The sequence below is a fragment of the Poecilia reticulata genome, chromosome 19 (genome assembly GCF_904066995.2).
Source record: "Poecilia reticulata chromosome 19, P_reticulata-male-v2, whole genome shotgun sequence".
Classification (NCBI taxonomy): Eukaryota; Metazoa; Chordata; class Actinopteri; order Cyprinodontiformes; family Poeciliidae; genus Poecilia; species Poecilia reticulata.
Window position 1 is genome coordinate 7,939,287 of NC_088848.1, and position 17,945 is coordinate 7,957,231.

At 39.6% G+C, this 17,945-nt stretch overlaps 2 protein-coding genes across 10 annotated transcripts in view; one reads left to right on the forward strand and one right to left on the reverse strand.

The window, feature by feature from the left end:
• Positions 1-173: 173 nt before the first annotated feature.
• On the reverse strand, positions 174-6,858 carry ndr2 (nodal-related 2). The gene is made up of 3 exons (XM_008436907.3): positions 3,775-6,858; positions 1,284-2,002; positions 174-746 (listed from the first exon to the last, which is right to left on the reverse strand). Exons 1-3 carry the CDS (start codon positions 4,031-4,033, stop codon positions 594-596), a joined length of 1,131 nt encoding a protein of 376 aa, XP_008435129.1. The 5' UTR covers positions 4,034-6,858; the 3' UTR covers positions 174-593.
• Positions 6,859-7,302: 444 nt separating this feature from the next.
• Positions 7,303-17,945, forward strand: part of pald1a (phosphatase domain containing paladin 1a) — a 46,704-nt gene continuing 36,061 nt past the window's right edge. For 2 of the 9 annotated variants that reach the window (XM_008436914.3, XM_008436915.3), the window contains exon 1: positions 10,736-11,537. Coding sequence is in view for 4 of the 9 variants with exons in the window: in XM_008436909.3 (XP_008435131.2) it covers positions 17,129-17,219; positions 17,300-17,336 (128 nt within the window). In the remaining 5 variants the exon portion in view is untranslated. Of the gene's footprint in view, positions 7,438-10,735; positions 11,538-15,960; positions 16,203-16,919; positions 17,220-17,299; positions 17,337-17,945 lie in introns of those variants that run through there. The other 7 variants (XM_008436912.3, XM_081600257.1, XM_008436910.3 and 4 more) reach the window with 5 other exon arrangements.

The following is a 17,945-nucleotide window of genomic DNA, read 5'->3' on the forward strand; positions in this document are numbered from 1 at the left end:
CACTGAATATCATCATGTTTTAAAGGCTTTCTACAATAAAAGTATTTGTAAGTAAAAAGAAAAGCTGACTTTCAGAAAAAAAAGAAAGAAGCATCAAACTCAATTACACAGAAATATCTTATATCATGAGACTGTAAAGACATGCCCGATATTAATAAGCGATACAAAACCTATTCAAAATACAAAATCAACATAAATACATTTTTAATATTTACAATAAATATACATTAATTTACAGTAACAGCAAAGAACAGTACAAGCAGTGCAGGGATATTTAATAATTCAATTTCATATTTACATTACTGATAGGTTGCGAGGTAATAACAAACAACATTTAGAGTATGCATTCGGTACGTCTTAAAATAACATTGTCCTCCTTAAAAACTGGCACCCACATCATAAATTTAGGTCACAATTACAAAGATGGATAGGATGCAGTCTTAACAGTGCACAGTCACAAATATCGAAGAGCTTTTTCCCCCCCAAAGGCTAAGTGTTTTCTTTTCTGTTTTCCAGGAATCGCGTTGCGTTTTTACAACATGTCTGTGCCTTCCTGCCACTCTGCAAACCAATCGAGTCCTTGGTTGTGGTGTTCACTGGCAGCCGCACTCATCCACAATCATGTCTTCGTGGTGTCGAAGGAGCATCTCTCTGTTCTCGTAGTACAGCATGCTCAGCGGGCTCATTTTGGTTGGTGCGCAACACGGTAGCACCGCTCGTTCCGGATGGTAATGTTTCAGGAGACTCTAGGGAGTTCAAGTTCAAATTTTGCAGATGATTTTCCATAACCACAATTTCTTCACTTTTTTTTTCCCTTTTTTTACACATTTTTGTAAACAAGATAGATTTTCTCTCTGCCACTTGATCAGAAGCCCAAAACACAATATGCAAAAAATATTCAACCTTTGAACTGTTAACTAGTTTGACACATTTGCATTTTTGAGCTTTTCTAAGAGAATTGGAACTACACTCCTACAATCCATCCACTGTCCTCTTATCCAAGTAAGATTACAGGGGCCTGTGCCTATCAATAGCTACAATGTGTCAGTGATTAATTGTTATCTCCTTTTCATAGAGAAGCTGGTGAAACCAGGTCAACAAAAGAACAAATTTACTGTGAATGTACTTCAACTAATAGATTGATTAGCTTTGGGTAAACTGATTGAGTTTATATTGATTTGTGTAGCTCAGCAAGCAAAATCAACCTTTTTAAAATGTCTTAATGCAGAAAACAAACAGTGGTCGATAATAAATAAATAAATAAATCTCGTGGCGCCACTTACCTGCATGTAAGCATGATTTGTTGGATTCAGGCTCTCTCCCAAAGGACCAGGACAGGAACCTTCACATCGGTAAGCATTGTATCTTTTGGGAAAGACGATCCAGGAACCCCAGCCGATTTGATTGAAGTCGATGTACAGGTCCACTCTGTGGCAGAGGGATTTTTCGCCCCCTCTCATGAACACCTGCGGGCTTCTCGCTGTTTGTTCTCTCTGGCCCCGTTTGCTCCTACGCCTCTTCGGCCAGAGGAACCTTTTGATTTCAGCAGGGGACAAGAACTTGGATTGCTCAGCTGTATGCAACAGACTGGCTTTAGCCCTTGAGCTTTCATCAAACCCCGTGTGGGAGAAGACGACCAGCAAGGCCTGACCACTCATCTCGAAAACAGGCTGAAGAGGGAGACCTCTCTTCTTCTCTAAGGTTTTCATACGCCTTGATATTCTTTTGCTTCGGCTTTTTGAAGCCTCTTTCTGCCTGAGCCACCCCAACAGTGGGTTTGTCATGTTGTACACCTTCCAGCTGTGTGACGAAGTGACCAGTGATGATTCATTGAGCAGTCCCACTGGCTCATGATGCAGGTGATACACTTCCACAGAGACGTTGGGAGAATTTTGTGGTGGAGGAAGTCGGATTCTCAGTTCTGCAGCCTGGATGTGCTTGTCAGTCCGTAACACGTGAAGGTCAAAGGTTGCCACCCAGCGTCCATGTCTGTAAGTCAGACCTGAAAAACAACAAAGTGACAAAGCCATAAGTTTCCCAATTGATAACACAGGGCAGAATCAGAGTATAAAATCATTTATATAACATCAGATGAGTCAGTTAGCATCAGTAGGAGATAAAAGACTGTATTTTTGAAAATGTACAAAAATTCAACAAATAAGAAAAAAACAACCAACATAACAACTTTGCCGTTTTATAGCTAGCCAGTCTATTTAATCACATTTTATGAATTCAAACACATTCATCAACATGGCTTGTGCATTGCTGCTTGTATGGCTGATTTAAAGAGACACGTACCATTAAAAGTGCAAATATTTTTTTATTCGCCACATTGAAAAAAAATCAGCAGCCATTTTGAATTTTGGGGTTACGATTGGTGAGAAAACCTTTAAATTTCCCAGTAGCAATTGTTGATGTTTGAAAAACACATGTTGAGGTGTACAAGACAAAATTGCCTTTCTGTGTTGTTTCCTAATATTTTATTTTTCGAAAATATGTCAAGGAAAGCAAACACAATTTAAATTTTTTAAGTCCAGTCTTCAAAAAGAAGACTGGACTGACCATAAAGAATCATTTTGAAGCAAATTTAACATATAATACACCATATATTATGCAATTCAAGTAAGAATAAACATATATCAGCCACAATACCAATCACTTTAAGACTATGCACACTGGACCGATGCACCTTGTTCTGCTATTTTTGCTTTCCTCCATCCTTCATGTATTTGTTGCTTTTGACTTAAATTGTACTAAGTGGCAATTCAAGTGGGCGTTACATTATTTGTGGAATAAGTTTTAAAATGATTTATTATTGCCTAATTTTTCAACAAAAACAAAAAGGCATTTTAAAAGTATAATATTTTGTATTCTAAAACAAAAACCTCAGTCTCTTCTTTTGCTTCTATTTTTCACAGTATTTTACAATTGTCAACTATTTGATTTATAATTAAATTACAATAAATAGATTTGAATAAACTGAATTTCATTCTGAAATATTTGTCATATAATGTTATGTTACATAATATATACTTTTCAGTAAAGTGTACCCTGCTAATGAGAGTCATTATGATTCAATGAACACCTCTGATTGTAAGATTAAGCCTTTCAAAAAAGAAAAAAAAGATGTTTAACCTTTACATTGTTATTTGCATTGTTCTCCATTGATCAAAAATCCAATCCATGCTTGTTATTAATCCACTCAAACCAAACGAGCAGCCAAAACCAATCATTTAGCACGTCTGTGCTCGTCCTGCGGCTCCCTGCATATCCCCAGTCAAGCAAATATAGTAGAGCTGTGAAATTGGATTCAGCAGCTGGGCTTCTGGTGCCACACCATTAAATCCCGAGTTCTAATCTAATCAGGCCAAGTGTGAAAAAAGAACTAAGGGAAGTTGTTGATTTGACATTAACAAGAGATTTGTATAGGGGGATGTCTGGCGAGGTACCACAAATCAACATCACCTATTTAAAGAAGAAAAAAAGAGGTTTGCTTTGAGAATTAAGAAGAAAACCGGTCTTTTCACACGCTTATCCTTGGTTGCTTATTCACCCCCTGAGCGGGAATGTGTATTGAAGCCTCTGAAGTCGTCTGGCAAGAAGAAGAAGAAGGGAAAAAAAAACTTAACATCTCAGAGGGTCTTTAAGTGCCACGGGAGGGTAGACAAATGAAATGCACGCAGACATTTTCACCCATTTGTTTATAATAGTATAAATTCCCCAGCTCAAACTGGTCTAATTTAATCTAAATCAAAGCAGTAAACCAGATCTTACTTTTCGATATCAAGCTCTTCACTGTGTCCGCTCGCTTCGCCGCGTCCTGCTCCAAGTTATCCAAAGGCCCAGAGAAGTTCGACCTGAAATTCCTGTACAGATGCATCATATAGGTTGGCAGGTGGTGTCCCGTGGATCTTTCCGTCAGAGAGTACCTCTGCAGAGACCTCATAATGAGTCCGTCTCTGTATTTACCGTGCGCCAGCAACACCAGAAGCGATGCGTGCAGCGCGACGCCCAGAGCTTCCAATGAGCGCATGATGTCGGTCAGTCTGAGACAAGAGAGATTCCTCCACCGAGCAGATTAGGGGTGTCTTATATACGGTCACCCACCCACTTTCATGTTTAACAAGTTGCCGAGAACATTAAAGGAAATTGACATGCGTCCTCAAGACTTGTTGCCTGACAGCTCATCAGCCATTCAGGTGGTAATGAGGCGGCTTGGGCTGCGCAGTTGACGCGATGCGCATCGGTTTTGTTTGTGTCAGGCCTGACTCTCCATTCTAGGACTAATTCTTTTTTGCCAAAGCTGACTTTGCACATCACCCTGAATGGTAATGGTGATCATGTTGGAGAGATGTCTTTCTTCAGCAGGTTCAAGGATAAGGAAATATGAGATTTTTTTTTAATGTAGGTGGCAATCGCGAAAAGAAGAGAGAGAGGGGAAAAAAAACAGTTAAAGGCTGCAAAATATTTGAAACTAGGGTGTAGATTTACATTACACCAGGATGGCAACCCAACTCCCCATTCATGAATTGTTTGTTTCAGTTATTTGTTTTCAGCTAAGCTTAGCTTTCCCCATGATGCTACAGTCTATTAAATAGCATCTTAGAACAATCAGGTCACTGTGCATATTATAATGACTCACATAATAGCTAACATGTATTTATTTATTTTTTTACTAAAGGAATGACCGACATTTGTTAAATATTCCTGACCTAGTAGACCTTAAGCATACTTACAGAGGATTTAAAAAGTTCAAGAACCCTTTTGAAACTGCTATGCTAGATCCTTTCAGAACATTGCCTTCACAAAGTTGCCCACAATAATGCAACCATAGTTTTGTGACTTTCTAGTTCTATTTTTGAACAAATAACACTGAAGATATGTCACATTCAAGGTGGAAAAAGTTTTAAAATGATTCATTGCGGTCTCAGGTTTTTATGCAGGGGTATAAACATTTATCAGCTGTGAAATCAGTCCTAAAAAAAATAAAGTTAGGTAGAATATTACAATACAGTAATACAATATAACTGATAATCTATTAGAATTTCAAATTAGCTGCTTATATTTTCAATCCAACATCTAGAAACCCTAAGAATATCGCACAGCTACACACCTGGTTGTAGGTGCTTAGGTCACATGAGACCAAACCGGAACATTTGGCTCGCATGGACATTACTGCAAACAACCTTCCCACAGTGTGACATAGCAGTGGTTGAGTCATGCTATGGGGAAATCTGGTCAGAACTGTCAAAAGACTCATCTAATCAGTTTATATTTATGTCATTTTGCAGTAAAAAGCCTATGTAATAAAAGAGAGTGTCTTACTTGGAGCTGTAGCATATTAATGTAAAAACATTTATTTGATAGGGACGTTTGAATTATTTTTCTAGCTCCCGTGACTAACTAGAATACACATTACACAGAAGCTGGTCTGGGGACACAAGTGGCTGTGTCCCCAAGTGGCTGCTGTTTAGCCTTGCAGCCACTTGTACCACTGACCTACCTTATCTTTATCAGCTTTGAATCTTGCAAAGCACAACTTATTTTATAGTTCACTAGTACAATACTGCAATAAACTGCATGTTACAATTGTATGTTTGGCCTGACTACAATATCAGTCACTTCACACTATTTATTAAATTCATTAGATTTATAAAAATGCTAATTTCAAACATTTCTATTTAATTTAGATTTCAATAAAGCTTTCTTGAGCTCAGAAGCCAATGCAGGGTGGGAACGACCAGGGAGAGTTGCCGCTTATTTCCAACTTGTTCTTTACATAAATTATGAGTTGAAGATATTTTCTGGTCTCAAACTGCTCTAAGCTGTAAAAGCAACAACAGGAAGTACATTATCTTTCAAGTTAGGATTCTTTTAAAGTAACATTAGATATTTTCAGGTTCATACCCGTGTCCCCATATTTGCCAATGTGTTGTGTTAAGTCCAGGTTGTTTTGGAGACCCCTGACCAATGAGGAGCCCTGATTGGCTGCGCACGATTTGCTTATTTCCTTGGCTCACCCTGAAATTATGGGAGTCATGTCCTGGTGTTTATATTGAGGAGTCACTGAAAAAGGTTCCTCCTAGTACCAGCTGAGTTTGTTTAAACACCACAGGCTGCCTGAGTATTGTTGGTGACCATACCCACCACAGTATGGGTGTGGTGGGTACCACACTTCAAGCTTGATAATGAGTGTTGTCACAGAGCTCAAAACATCTCAAAATGAACATGACAATGAGTTAACTGTTGCCTAGAGCCTCCAAAGTAACCAAATCTCAATCGAATGACATGGCTTGGGATGTAGTGGAATTGTGGATTTGCAACATAGATGTACAGCATATAAATCCATACTGCGAGATGCTACTGTGTCAATATGGATCAAAATCTGTCTGTAATGTTTTCAACTCCTTGATGAATATATTCTGTGAAGAATTAATTGTTATTTTTATAACAGGGAGCAGCCAGTTAGCATCTCAAAAGCTAAAAAAAAAGTAAGCAATCTACGACACCCAATCCCAAAGACGTTGAAGGATCGTATCCTGCCCAGCTTTCCTACTATCTGGCCAGATAGAGGAGCAGCAAAGATAAATGAGGTGGTTTAGCAGTGCTTACCAACAACTGATCATGTCATCCAGGACATGTTACTGTGGAATACTGTTTCTGCTGCTTGAAAATTGAGCTGTTAGCATGATCATGAAACAAACAGCAATCATTTTGAGTCAGAAGCTACTTCAGAAACGATGTAATGTTGACTGCTGCTTGAGATCCTCTTAGTCCACAGCAGCAATGACTCTTTGAAAATACGTGCATGACATGAGAACATTTATTTTCCCTTTGGTGTAAATAAAATCCTTTTGAATTTAATTAACCCATCTATGAAGGTAAAGGGGGTTTTGTAAGGTGTACCTAATAAAGTGGCCAGCGAGAGTACCTGATAAATTTGTCTTTATCTGGGAGTATAAACATAACTTGACTGGTGGAAATATGTGCATTTAGTTCATGTGAACGCCATTTGTTAGCTTGAAAGACAAGTGTCCATATTAAGATAGGAGATGAAAACAAGAGATAGGAGATATAAAATAAGAGAAACACTATGTCGTCCTCAGTCACTTCAGTGGGAGTGTAATCAAACAGGAAGCAGCTAATGTTTCTCATATTTCTGTGCCTCCCTATGCAAGGTTTCTGTGTTCTTATTTTGACTCGCTGATGGAGCATCTGTGGATAACCACTACTCGCGCATGCGCCGTGTGTCAGAGTTCGCAAGCAAAATCTTTTCCGTGAAATTCTCCAGATAGGACAGAAAAAAAACAAACTTAATAAGCCGTTGTTTGTTTGTCTTTCGCTGGTAAAAAAGCAAAACCTGTATAGTTTTATAAGCTTCGGAAGAAACTATGTTTCGTCTGGACGCTTTTCCACCGACTGAGAGCTGCTGAAATGGTGAGTCGCTTTAAAGTTTACCGTGCTCTTGTTGCAATGGCAGCCTTAAAAGTTGGGATTTTCCCCCTGTTTTTTGATGTTTTGGGCTTAAACAGAATCGCCGTAACCTCTACGCTTATACGCCTGGCTTGTGTTTCACGAATACTACAGTTCTTTAGCGTGTTTTTCATTCTACGAAGTATTTCTTTTCAGGCTGATGGAAGCATGTGCTTGGCATCCCCCACTCTGCTCTCAATGCTCTAACTGTATTGTGCATTGCATCTGGGCATCATAGCTTGATGAAAGTCTGAGTTGGAAATGCTTGGACCATGTGCAAATGGTTTATAGATAAATAGGAGCTTCTATTTTCATCAAACAGGGAGACAACTTGCAATGATTTTCATAACCACGTAGACCAGTGAATTACATGAAAGCAGTAAAATATTTGATAAACGATTGCACCAAATTAATTACCTGAAAGTAACTAGAACCTTAAAAAAAAATACATTTTTGGTTTCAGAGCACACAAAATTCATTTTTATTATAACTGTACTACAGTGTCTTTATTAGCTTAAAGATTGGAAAGATATTTTTCATCAAAATATGACACTGTAGGTATGAGAAAGACCCTAGTTGAAGTAAGACAAAGCACATGATGCTCTTTGATGTATTGTACTGGGGGCCCCATCCAGCTGGGACCGTTCTCTGTCTCTGAGCTCTGGGCATATCACTTTACCCTATGTTCCCCCGGGGGACAGAAGACATAAACTGGCGCTTGTCAGTGTGTGAGCTCAGATCAAACCGTGAACATCGCCATTAATCAAAATTGAGCACAAGACACTCCCCAGAGAGTGAACAGCTGGGAAATAAATGATTGGGCTCAAAAACATTTCGTTTATCTTGATAAGAGACCTACAAGAGGAAATGTAGTTCTCACAGATGGAGCACAAAGAAGTGGAAGATTTTTCATTTGGAAAATGCTGCCATGGCTTCCTTGGTAATGGCAATTATTACAGTGGCTTGAAAAAAAAAAGTATTTATACCCCTTGAACATGCTTTTCAACGTTTTTTTTTCCAAATAAGAGTCTGGAAAAGTGTTGCTCGCATTCAGAGCTCTTTACGCTGACGGCAGGATCAAGTGTAACTTATTGATTTCAGAATGAAATAGAGTCCACTGTGTGTAATTTAATCTCAGTATAAATAAAGCTGTGCTGTAAAGGCCTTGGAGGTTTGTTAGAGAACATTAGAGAACAAACAGCATCAAGAAAATCAAGGAACACATCAACAATAAAGCGGGGGAGAAGTTTAAATCAAAGTTTGGGAGGATCTCTTGCAGCACATTAAAAAGTGGGTGGGGGGAAGAAGCTAAAACACAGCTGTAACCGACTGGAGACTGAGTTGGATGTACTGGGTTCTGTCCCAGAAATGTTTGTTTGAACTGATCCATTTTCCTTCCTGTATGCTAAGCTATACCTAAATGAATTTAAAAATCCTTGATTGGACAAAAATAATTTTGTCAGAGCAAATATCCGAGTAGCAGGCTTTGTGCAATGCAGTGGGTTATTTCCACCACAAGGTGTCACATTTCATTAAAGCACTTGGGAGAACAGTTTATTTCCCATCAACATGTACTTTTGCATCTCTGTGATTCTCATTCGCTCCTCCCTGGAGCTGCGGAGTGATTTTGTGTTTTGATTTCAACTCCTCTGTCCTTGAAGAATAATGATGCAACCGTGAAACCATCAGTGGTATAATGTTTTGTTTGGCAGCTGAGAGCTGAACTTTTGTAACAGGTGAAAACACTTTCCTGTGTTATTGCCTCCTTTTCCTGTTACACTGTGGCCTACTAAACACACTTGTTTTTTTTGTTTTTTTTTTTGTGAGTATGACACAGACCAGGACGGAGAGATATTTAGCTCATGTCAGGTGATATGTAGGGCTTGTGCAGGTTTTCCGTTTGGGACATTAAACAGAGAGGATGTTTTACTTAATCTGTCAAAGAACATCCGTCTTTTATTTCATAATTTTTTTCAAGCGAGGAAGGAAGTGAAGCTGTCAGAACACTCATTTCATGCAGCTGTATTTCATTGCACTCAGGTTATTTTTGCGACGTCTTTGCTTTTCAGTTTTGCTATTATATAAGCCTTCACATGAATGAAACTCTGCTTATCAATTCTCTTTCCTCCAACAGATTCATTCTGGTACTGAGGTTTTTTTTCAGGCAATGGGAGTGCCTGGTTTCACTTTTAATGGTGTTGCAAGAACTTCAGAGTCTTGGCTCGCAGCTCTTGCAGGAAGGAAGGAACAGGTGTGGCAGCAGTAGATTTCTGCATCCATATCTCAAAACTGACTCCTGCGCTCTATCTTATGATAGATTATGGATTGCTGGTTGTGTTTGTATGAATTTATTCTGACAGGCTGCATGTCAGTGGAGTAAATATGATGTTGTTGTATTGTGAAAGCATCCATGCCCTTTTACTTTCTCTTCTTCACTTTTTTGTTTCACAGTCTCAAACTTCAACATGTTTAATTTGGATTAAATGCAATTTTTAGTGAATAACTGTGAGTTGGAAGGAAAAGGATACATGGTATTCAAATTGACAAAAATCTGAAAAATGTCGGTGTGCATTTGAATGCAACCCTCCTTTGATCTGGTTCCCCAAAATGAAATCAATAGAGCTACAGATTGTATCCAATGGTTATCCTTCATATATGTTGCAGTTGCATATTAAAGCTTGGATGGAATTTTTTTTTTTTGTAGGTTTTTATAACTCAAGCGCAATGGAGTAATTCTCTTCATGCCCATAAGACGGCCAGCTAAATACTTTTTCTGGATTTTAGCAATGGAGAGAAAGTTGTGGAGACATTGTGGTGAAGGATAAAAATAAGAAATGCGAAGATGAGAACGGTTCAGAAGTCCAGACCCAAATGCTGTTGGAAATTGTTGCCAAGACATTAAAAAAATGCTGTGCTTGCAGGCTCTCCAGTAATCTGTTGAATGGGCTAAACGTTTTGTCTCTAGATGTTCAAATATGATAGACACATCTACCAAAAGAGCTAAAGAAGATTCTACAAATCAAAACGGGAAGCTACAGTCATAAGCTTTATAAACCACACCTTACAGATTTTTATTTGTAAACAAAACTGAAATCATGTGCCCTTTTTTTTCCCCCTCTTTGCAACGTGTGTCGCATGCAAACAATCCCAATAGAACCAGTTTTGTTTGTGGTTGTGATGTAGGAAAATGTGGAAAAGGCATGCAAGGCACTGCATGTCGTCCGGCGTGTGGTTTTCGTCTGCGTATTTGCATGGAGAAGCGGTCTGAGATGCTGGGGTTGTAATTACAGGCAGTACGTCAGACAGCCGTTTGCAGCTGAAGCTCAGGCTTTAATCCAAGTATTTGCTCAGCTGTTAGCCTTGTTTGCCTTCAGCATGCCGTGTGTTAACTGCTAATGAATGGAGTAATTAGAGCTTTGCAGTGAATCAGGCTTGCGTGATGTCATCTGTGCGCAGTTGTTAGTAGTTGTCAGAGTTTGTGCTACGCTGGGTCAGAGAGGGTCGACTGTAACGGTTACGGTTCATTCCTATGTGAAAAGATCAGCCATGTGTTTGAAAGGTGCAGCGCTGCCAGGCGGGGGCTCCAGTGGTGAACTGGTTGATGAGTAAGCCTCTCTGGACCCGCCTCCACATCCTCTCCTTACACACACGCACACGCACGCACACCCCTGCACACAAACACACACACACACACACACCCGGTCATGCACTAGCAGCTTTGCACCTCGTGCATAGGGGATGCGTTCAAAAAAGTAACAGACAACCAACAAGCAGAGCATACCTTTGCACATCTAAACCTCTAAACACTTGCTGCTGGGATCTGTCCTGAGTGAAGGACCCGCTTTTGTAAGGACACGCTAATAATGCAGAGACTGCCACCTGCTGTAGTTTGATCGGCAGGCAGAGACGGATTACCTCACAGATCATCAGAGAGAGAGAGATGCCAGAGAGGACGTGTGACTGAGACCGGTCGTCTGCTACCTGGAGAGCTGTCAGTTTGTTTTCAACCTGCTGTTTTCCACTTGTGAGCCTCTCAGAGGGTGGAGCGAACAGCTGAATGTCAGGTACAGTTGGGAGACTTCTCTGTTACAATGCCTGACTTGTGCTGTAGAGTTCTGTTGGCTGTAAGGAAAATTTCAGATTGTTAGTTAGATAGTGCTGCACTGCAAGCTCAGATGGATCGATAATTTCTTGTAGGCAAAATGGGTTTTTGCAGTTGCACAGCTCTGAGCTGCGAGCGAGAGAAACAAATCTGAGTAAAATCTCACCGATGCAGGCAGAAGGAAGGCAGATTTTTGAGGCGTGTGACAGACCGAAAGCCCTGTCAGTTGGTCCGGCGGCGCTGACAGAATGTTGCGGTCGGACACTTTGGTTTGGAGGAGAAAATAAGACCGTATTTTACCGCAGCCTTGAAATCAGAGCGCTGAAATTGCCAGCCTGACATAGAATCAATTACAGGCTGGGGTTTTAAAAATAGAATCACTTGCTCTTTTTTCTTTCTTTTTTTTTTTAGCGAAATGCAGAATTATTTAAGTATTCATGTGATTTATGAATAACTTGCATAATAAACTAAAAGGCACCTTTCCCAATAGTTTTGTATTGGATTGTAGTTTGATCTCGCAGCGGAAAATGAGTTTCACGTCTTTTGATCAGATTTGCAAGCAGAACAATAACACTGCTTGGTTTCCTCTTTACAAGCTGTTTTTCTTTTTCCCCCTCATTTTCCTTTTAGAAACAAAGACAAACATCGCTGCTGCACGTTGACATGAATGCACAATGAGTTGAGTTAGTTTTAAAGGAAAAACAAAATGAAACAAAAAAAAATAAAAAATGTTTGCAGAGGAAGCTCTGAGCTCATTTCCAGGCAGATCTCTGATATTTCAGCTCAGGAACTTGCCATGTCCTGTAGAGCCACGCTTGTGCCTAACCCTTAACCTCATTGGGTGTACATGCATACAGCTGTAGAGTGGAAGCTTCAGAGAATACTGCTGAGCGTTTCCTATGAGCTCGCCGCCCCCCCTCTCCTCTCGCTTTGCCATGCAACTGAGTTACGGTTCCTGTTGTTTACAGTAACGAGATTATTATGAGTTTTTCATTTCTTTTCATGTCAGGGTTGAATCATACAACATGTTGTGATCTGATTATGTGTTTTTATTTCTTGTTTTTGCTCCTGTTTGTTCGGCCTCTCAAACTTAACATTGGCAGACTGAATAAGTCGCCTCCATGGAGACAAACTGGGTTCCTTAATGTAATGACCAATGTTGCACAACAAGTGAATTGAATTTGACATCTTTTGTGGGTTGTGCAACCACGCTTGTGGCGTTGTGCTCAACCTTGGTATGGGATGTGGTGTTGAAAGACCTCTGTATGTGTCACAGAGTGTATCTCTCTCTTGAACCCCTGCATGTCTTCTGAATGAAGCGTGCTCCGCATCCTTCCTCTGGGCCAACAACAGATGCATCCTGCAGCTGCAAGCTCCTTCCTGTCTGCAAGGGGACCCTTTTGTGTTAAGATGCAGCTACAGCGAAGTTGGGACACCGTATGAATTTAAATGGAGCAGGCCTGAATGGAGCGATGCTTAGTTGGCTGGCAGGCGCTTCTGTTTTCCATCATCACTACATTGAAGCGCCAGCGGTAGATAGTTTCAAAGTAAACATGGATAATCGTGCAAACATGTTCATGCTTCTTGAACTTTCACATGTTATGATATTACAACCACAAATCTGTGTGATTTTTGTTTTTTGTAAATCTTATGGTAAAATAATAAAATAAAAAAAAATAAATAAATAAAATAAAAAAAAAAAAAAAAAAAAAAAAATATATATATATATATATATATATATATATATATATATATATATATATATATATATATATATATATATATACTATTACTTTATTTTTAGTTAACTGTATGGCTTGACTTCATGCTACAGCATTCATAGCACCACAAACACAAATACTGTTCTCGAAAACATCTCTATTTGAAAAATGGCCTCTTCAGGACGCCGTAAAGAAATGTGATTTATATTAGTAGACCTCACACAATCACTGCATTTAATCATAGTTTTACATTTACTGATATTTATTGATGCTCTTGTGGTACAAACAGAAAAAAATATATTTTACTAATCCCTCCCTCAGTATCATGAATTGAAATTTATTAAGACAACAATAAATAAAATTCTCATCACAAGATTTAAAAAAAATGCCCAGTTATCAGCGCTGACCTATTTTTTTGTAACAGCTGTAGAAAAGTATCTCCATAGTATGATGCTGCCACCACCATGTTTCTTTGTGGGCATCTTTTTCTGTGAGATGTCAAAAGCTTCAGGTGTTGTTTTAAACCCTGACTTGTTACTCTGCCGCTTGGTCCAGTTTGTTCATTAGTGATAACACAATTTACATTCCACTTGATCATTATGCAGTGCTTTTTGTTAGTCTATACCTTAAAATTGAATTAAAATACATTGAAGTTTGTGGTTGTAACATAAGATAAAATAACTCTTTTTGTTGCACAAGTGGGAAAGTTGTCATGACAGAAAGTGGACAGTAAAAAAATGAGTAACAGAAACAGGAAAACAACAGAATGAAACAGTATGACGTAGAAAACACCATACAAGCTAACTAACAATATAAATTTAGAAAATGTAAATATGGAAATAAGAAATAACGAAAGATCATATTAGATCCTGGATACAAGCGGCCGAAATGGGTTTCCTCCGAAGGGTGGCTGGGCTCTCCCTTAGAGATAGGATGAAAAGCTCGGTCATCCTGGAGGGACTCAGTAGAGCCGCTGCTCCTCCACGTCGAGAGGAGCCAGTTGAGGTGGCTCGGGCATCTGGTCAGGATGCCTCCTGGATGCCTCCCTGGTGAGGTGTTCCGGGCACGTCCCACCGGGAGGAGGCCTCGGGGAAGACCCAGGACACGCTGGAGGGACTATGTCTCTCGACTGGCCTGGGAACGTCTTGGGGTTCCCCCGGAGGAGATGGAAGAAGTGGCTGGGGAGAGGGAAGTCTGGGCCTCCCTTCTGAAGCTGCTGCCCCCGCGACCCGACCCCGGATAAACGGCAGAAAATGGATGGATGGATGGATGAAATAACAAAAGACAGAAACGTTAAATAGACATGAATACTTTTGCAAGGCACTTTAAATTAGGACTTTAAAAAACGTTTTATTACAACTGTTTGCATTGGTAAAGAAAATATTTGCGTCGCAAGCGTGCCACTTCTGTAGCCGACATGAGGGATAAACAGCCTCTCTGATGAGCTGCCACTACTGGCCCTTCAGGAGGATGTTTATGACTGAGGGCTATTTCTACTCAGGCCTCCGCCCGACTCTGCCTGCTTTGGAAGTCTGGGTTTGCCTTAGCTGAAATCACTAGTTGCTTAGGAGTCGGCGGCGCTTGTGTGTACAAGGGACTTCCGTGCTGAAAAAAAGTGAACTCTTTAGTCTTGCGGTGGCAGAGCTGACAGAGAGTAAGGTGAGGCGGAGGAGGCTCTCTGATGCACCAAATTCAGTCTGAAACCTGTTCTGCAGCAGCAGTAATGTGACATTTCCTCAGCAGTCCTTTGAAAATAAAGTATCGTGAAGTTATCAGGCAGCTTGTTGTTGGAAAAACTACGAAGAACAGGTTTTAGGAAGGTCATTAAGTGTTTGAAAGACGCCTACTAATTAAATGGTGCAAAGTAAGTGACAGAAGTTATTTTGGGGGGGGGAGGGGGGGTTTCAGTACTCTTTGATGTTGAAAACCCCTTCATCATCATTTTTACAATGTTTTCCCCTGGGTTTAGGCTGGTAGCTAACGGTAGTTGTCCAAAATGACAAAATATGTATAAAAAAGTCAAGCAAAAATGCAACCAAAAGTTAAAGATGGTGTTACATTTGGAAAAAAAGAACTTAAACAATGACACAAAACAACATGGTGATTCAAGACAAATGTAGGTGTGGGGAAAATCTTCTGCTTGAATTTAAGTTCATGAGTTGAAGATTTATGTTGTGTTTTATCCAGTGATGAGGGGGAAATCAGGAGAAATGTTGCGCAGTTGCTTGGAGACCTTGGAGACTGGCATTGTACTCAGGGATTTAAAAGCGCTTTGAGTCTGCCTGTAAATTACCATAGAGGGTAATGACTGCTTGTGACAAAAATGTGACTTTAAAATACCAAAAATTCTGTCCATATTCAGATGGTTTAAGAATTCTTTCATCTTCATCCATTTCTATAAGTAACTGTCTCAAGAGAAAACTTTGCATTGATTTTTTAATTATTTTTTTAATCTGTAATCAGTTTTTGCTTAACACATGAATGTGAACTGGACTACAGGAATGTTAACTGGCAAAACATTTTTCTCAGGACACTTTCTGTGACACTGTTCATACATTAACACTCTATATGCTATATGTACCCATAAGAACATGCCATTTAGGCCCCAAAATGTCACTTTCATCTAATGCTACATGTTGTTGATAGAAGGGAAGATAAAATACTAAGACGGTATCTACAAATGTTCTTCTTAACTTGGCTCAGACACGGAGAAAAGTATGACACTGATAAGCTATGACAAGACAGCACTTACTTGATAAACAACACCTCGGTTGCCATGGCGATCTGACTGTTGACTATATATCCAAGTTGTGGCATTACTTGTGTTGCGTGATTATCTCACAGCTTTGGGTTCTTGCTTCCCTTGAATTCAAGCTAAACAAGTTTACCTCCTCACCCACCTGAAGGTTAGTTCCTCAAACTTTACCTTTCTTTCATGAACTTTATAGCAAAGGTTCTTACTCTGTCTTTTTTCTATGTCTCCAGTTAGCGTGCAACTGGACATATTCCCACTAAAAATGAATTTTTTCTTGTCATGAAAACCAATCTAGTGTGATTTCAGACAGGACGTCACTATTCATATATGGTAGTGAACTCCGCTTATGGAGGATGTGACTCAAAAGACACCGTTTGTTTTGCAAAAAACAGGTTTTAAAGCTAATTGTCTGTTTTCAAAAAATGTTATACTTCCAGTTACAAATAGTTATGTTTGATACTTTTGAATTTATAGGGTTTTCTGCCTTCAAAGTATGATGCAATATGCCTTTTATAATAACTCGGTTTTATTAAATAACATCTTATTGGTCTAATTACAAAAATAGATTTGTTTGCATGAATTCTTAGTCTATTCACTGTTGGGTCCCAACTGACTGATACTAACTTTGTAAGGTTTGTTTAATTAATATCGACATAGCAAATCCAAATAGTTGTATAAGAATGACATGTTTTTGTCAATATATTTCCTAATATTTACAGCTTATAATACTGTAGTTCTCTTCGAGAAGTTTTTATTTTGCATGCGCCCCATGAGAAGAGAACTAAACTTTAACCATCTGGCCACCAGATGTACGACAACTTCCTCCACTCCCCTCCGTAGAGACTCAATTCTCCTGCCTAAATCCACTTCCCAACTTCAGACAGGAGATAGCACGCAGCAGAGCAGGACGTTGTCTGAAAACTTTGAGTTTTCTTTCTTCCTCTCTTCTTTTTCTTTTTTTCTTCATTGAATGCCAAGCTGTCAGGCACTCTGATTTCCCGTGAGGGGTGTTTCCCACCGTCTGAGGGGGGCGGGCGACAGGATTCCAGAGAGGAATATATTTCTTCTTTAGATGGGATGCCAAGTTCTCACACTCTTTTCGGACCATGGCGGAAAACAAGCAGCAGAGAAAAAGTCCTGGAAGTGGAGATCGCTCCTCGTCTCATTTGTAAGATATCAGATTTTAGCAGAGCGTTGTGCCGTAAAGGGTTGTTATTTTTATTTTTTTATTTTTGTCTGTTTTTCTAGTGGTGGCCGCAGATCTTTGGCAGCTGGGATGCTTTTGGTATGTGGCAAAGACTGAAATAGATGTGGGCAGATGGAGCAAACTGCTTGCTTGCTTTTGTGGAAGCTGGGTTGGGAGTTTACTTTTCTGTTTTTCATTTATGTTGCCTAAAAGCTGCAAAATGATTTTAAACTGTGTCTGGAGAGAAAAAGAAAAAAAAAACCCAACAACACATCAGTTTGTTGTTTTAACAGTTTGCGCTTCAGAGAAGTGAATCTTTTTATTGGCTTGAAAGCTTTTCTGAGTACAAGGTTGATCTACCCACTCACCTCCAGACGCAACAACGAGGAGAGTGGCTGTGACTCATCCGGCATCTCTCTCTCTCTGCACAGCCAGAGACGAATTGTATTCGAAGCTGGAGATCGCGCAGAGATGCTTTGAGCTTAAATGGCTAAATTCATCTGAACTGTGTGGCAACAAGTTTGCTTTTATTTTGAATGAAACATGTTTGGGTGATGATGAGGTTGGTTTACACTCAGGATCTAGTTCTTTTTGTAGCTTCATAGATTAGACCTGATGTTTTGCTCCTGACTTTGAGGGTTTGTTTATCTGCAGAGTGTCCTGAAAAAAACTGTTTTATTCAGACGGAAGGAGATTAGTGTGGAACTC

Bases quoted from the DNA above. Each gene is read 5' to 3' on its own strand.
- ndr2 (XM_008436907.3), bottom strand. From the start codon at position 4,033: ATGCGCTCATTGGAAGCTCTGGGCGTCGCGCTGCACGCATCGCTTCTG. The intron at 2,003-3,774 runs GTAAGATCTGGT...GTTGTTTTTCAG, and splicing joins GAAGAGCTTGATATCGAAAA to GTCTGACTTACAGACATGGA. The intron at 747-1,283 runs GTAAGTGGCGCC...TGAACTCCCTAG, and splicing joins CAAATCATGCTTACATGCAG to AGTCTCCTGAAACATTACCA.